At 41.0% G+C, this 4108-nt stretch overlaps 1 protein-coding gene across 1 annotated transcript in view; it reads left to right on the forward strand.

Annotated features, from left to right (window-relative positions):
- Positions 1-4108, forward strand: part of RAVER2 (ribonucleoprotein, PTB binding 2) — a 99637-nt gene that overhangs the window by 1486 nt on the left and 94043 nt on the right. The window contains exon 2 of the mRNA XM_006147547.3: positions 2143-2232. Within this exon, the coding sequence (XP_006147609.1) occupies positions 2143-2232 (90 nt within the window). The remainder of the gene's footprint in view (positions 1-2142; positions 2233-4108) is intronic.

Here is a 4108-nt window from a genome sequence, read left to right on the forward strand (position 1 = left end):
ATCTGTTTTTCTCTCTCTCTCCAGTGAGAGAACGTGCCCTAAAGCAAAAACCTCTTTTAAAAAAAATCTATAAAAAGCAGACACAAGAATTAAGAAGGTATAGCTTTATGGAGCCATTTAATGCAACGAAAACCATCCTTTAGCTCTCCAAGAGGGCAATCATTCTATGTTAGGGTCATCACAAAGGATAATTCAGGGTGAATATCATCTGTTTTATGAGATGTATATGTATATCTTAGTATATGTACTTTTAAGAGATTTTTCAATGATTTTATTCTGCACAAAAACTTTAGAGTTTAAAAAAGAGTATTTCCCTGCCAGATAGCTGGGTTAGACTTTATAATCTTTCAAATATTCATGCTGCCTGCTCGATGGCTTTTTAATAGCTACCATTCTGCCTTTTTTAAAATCACATTTTTGATAGAAAATGTAGTTCTTCCTTAGATTTCTACAACTCAAGAACCAGGGTGTCAAAAGAATCTACATTTCAATGTCAAATAGTATGAAGCTTATTGTATTATTTAATACAATTCAAGGTCCAAGGGAAATATTTATGGTTTGCACACTTTTGACTTTCACACTATCTTTCATAACTTCTTAGTATTTTTAAGATTAAAAAAAGATTCCTTCAATTGCCAGAGCATACGTGTGCTCACCAGCGAAACAGACAGAGAAAAGGAAAGGAAAAGAACTCCCGCCAAAGGGTGCAGTCCCACTGCAGTCCCCCTTCCTCCATTTTCCCATCCTGTTGGAATTTTGGTCATGCAGGCACATGTACTGTTACAAACTCAAATCAGGTTCGCTCACCCAAGCGCTATAAAACCAAGCTATAGGCACATGGTGTGATGAAGGAAAGTACAGCTTTATTGCAAAGCGCAAAGCAAGGGGAGCAGGCAGCTTATGCTGAAAAGACCTGGTCTCCCTGAGATGTTCCCCACATGCATTTTTAAGGGCAAAATTAGGGGCAGAGGTCCCAGGCGCATGATCAGTTCAGTGATTGGTTTAAGAGGGCGTGATCAGATCGAGGGCATTCTTGATTGGTGAGGCCTAAGATAATCAAATTCCTCTTCAGGTGTCTGGAACCATCAGCCTGGAGTCTCTGAGCTCACAACCAGCAGTTTCCAGTCTACAAAACATCTTACAAATTGAAATGAAAACCTTCTTTCCTTTAAGTGAGAGTTTTAGAGGTCTAATGGCCCTCACTCATGGTTCCTGTTGGTCATTATCATAACCAAAGTCTGAAGACTTACTCCTTACTCTGGGCCATTCCAATGCAAATGGACTTTATATTTCAGGAACCCTAGAAAATACATTAGGGGGTTCTTGCTCTGTTTCAGTACCAGTATGTTTTTCAAGCCACTGGGGTCAGGGCTTGAACCATGATTGGCAGGTGTGGAATCTGGGTCCCAGAACTTTTTTAAAAAATTATTTTATTTTAACGTTATTTATTTATTTTAATATGACCAGAGTGGGACAGAGGGAGAAAGAGAGAAAGCAAGCTACCAGGTCCGGGACTCAAACCATGGTTGGCCATGTGGGAGTCTAGCACCCTTAACCACCACACCACATGCTGGCCCCTCCTGTAAATTTTTGAAAGTTTATTTATGAGAGTAAAAGAGAATAGTAAGTACTCGCCCCATAATCTCCATGAGTCCTCCCAGTCAGCTAGAATCACAGGTGTGCAAATCTGACTTGTACAGGCTGACTGGGGAACTGAACTCACTTGAATAGCATATTACCACTGTACCACCTGCCGAGCCCGCTCAGCAGAACACGTTTTTCTGAGTTGAGAGGGAGGCTGTGGATTAGAAATAAATGTAAACACAAACACACAAAGATACACAAGTATAGAAAAGGGATGATCAGGTACAGCCAACTTCTCTGATGGAGAAAGCCAAGATCTCAAACCAGCCTCTGGTTTCCTATTCTGTAGGGCAGAAAATGGGGAAAGAGGAAATGGAATGCAAAGCCAGTTGTTTTCAGATGTTAATTGGCTGATGTTGTGGGGGAAAAAAAGGCTGGCTCCTTTTGATTTTTTCTGATCCTTTTGGGTGAAATCTGAATAACACATGTGACTTCCTTAGACAGATATTGCTTTGCAGTATCCGCAGTTAGCATATTCGTATTTTAATGCTTTCATAGCTATGCAAATGAAGCTCAAGAAATGGGTTCCTGCATAAGTCTGAAGGTCACCATGTTTGTTCAGAACCGCCTGGTCTCCGCAGCTACCAAGTCAGTTCTAGCTTTCACAACTTTATAAATAAAAATTAATATAAATCTCAATTATATTAAGGGCTTAAAGTATTTTAAAGATAAGTTTGGATTATGATGAAGGAAAATCTAGAACAATACTTGGTAGCCAAATTTAAATGAAGAAATATAATTTGTAATTATTTAGTAGTAAGTACTTACAGGCCTGCGTTTATGGTGCAATGGTAGCCCAGAGCCCAAGTCCTGGACTTGGGGCAGTAGAAACATTCATTTCTCTGTTATCATTACCGCTACCATTATCCAATTCCTCGTACTCATCACTATCACTTTGATTACTTACGATGCAGGAACATGGGGGCGCAGGGGTGATCGAGCCCACATTTGCAGTGAGACACGGGTTCTTGTCCCACACTCAGGAAGAATTAGAGTCGTGGACACAGAGAGTAGATATAGCAAAGTGGGGAGTTTATTAGCAAAGCAGAGAATTTATTAACAAAGCAGGGAGTTTATTAAAGGAGAAGGAAAAACAGAGCTCACAAAAAGGGAGGCCTCCCGGAAAGTGGGTTGCCAAGGAAGAACTGCAGCAAGGGATTTTTATCTGGGTCAGGAGGGGCTTTGTCCGGACTTAAGTTCTAGGTGACACTTGAGCATACATTTCCCTATTGGTAGGGAGGGGCACGTGCTGGATGGGTCCAATTTTTTTTCTTAATTTTGAAATGGGTACCAAAGTCAGGAGATTCTTTGTCTTGAAGCTTTGGGCCATGAAAACCATTATCTTATCTTCTTCCTGGAATGTGGTGGGGGCTGGAAAAAGCCTTTGCTTTAGGTCTAGGTCATGTTGCCTAAGTCAATCACTAAGCCAACACTGCCTCCATCTCAAAACTTAGCCATTTTGTGATTCCATTTTGGGCCTATACCCTAACTATATTTTTAGGGTTCCTGTCTCCTACCTCATTCCCCCATCTGCAGAAGAAGCCATAATGTCATTCTCTTTTCTAACATCCAATATGTCACTGAGTATTTTTAAAGCAATTAATAGCTCTCTGTGGAGCTGACAGATGGCATGGTGGTTAAGGGCACTGGACTCCCCCATGGTCAACCACAGTTCGAGTCCTGGACTTGGCGGCTGTCTTTCTCACTTTCACTCCATCTTTCTCATTCTCTCTCTCTCGCTTTGTCTCTCTCTGGTCGAATTTAAAATAAGTAAATAAATAAATAAAGTTAAATAAAATAATTCTTTAAAAAATAATGATCATTATTGATATTATAACTGCCTTTTCTCTACCCCTTAAACTAAGCACTCTGCTAATTCTTTTATATACATTCCCTCATCTAAGCCTCATAATGAAATTGAGCGGGGATCCCCTTAAAAGGATGTGTCCTCAGTTTCCCCTTCTGTTAAAGAAAAAGTGAGAATTTCCCAAACTGAAAATGAATAAGGGTTGAACCAAAAGGGAAATGTATTTTCTGTTTTAAATTATCATTTATTTAATTCCATTTGTTATTATTATTTTTTAATTTGACCAGATAGAAAGGGAAAGTGAGAAAGCAAGCCACCAGGTCTGGGAGACTTGAACCACAGTCAGCCATGTGGGAGTCCAAGACCTTTAACCTCCATGCCACCTACCAGCCCAGAGAACCTATTTTCTAAGGTTCCTAGACTGGGACCAGCAGTTAGCGTAATGGCTATGTCGCTGGACTCCCACGTAGTCGACCATGGTTCGCGTCCCAGACCCTGTGACTTAAAACCCACACCGGGCGCGTGTGCGTGCGTGCCCAAGATCCCTAGAGGAGAATGGAGGAGAAGGGATTGCGGGGTGCCATCCCCTCTGGGGGGTGATTTCTGGCGAGCGCACGTGCCCTATAGCGAAAATCTCTCCAAAAAAAAAAAAAGAAA

The sequence above is a fragment of the Tupaia chinensis genome, unplaced genomic scaffold (genome assembly GCF_000334495.1).
Source record: "Tupaia chinensis unplaced genomic scaffold, TupChi_1.0 Scaffold000215_1, whole genome shotgun sequence".
Lineage (NCBI taxonomy): Eukaryota > Metazoa > Chordata > Mammalia > Scandentia > Tupaiidae > Tupaia > Tupaia belangeri.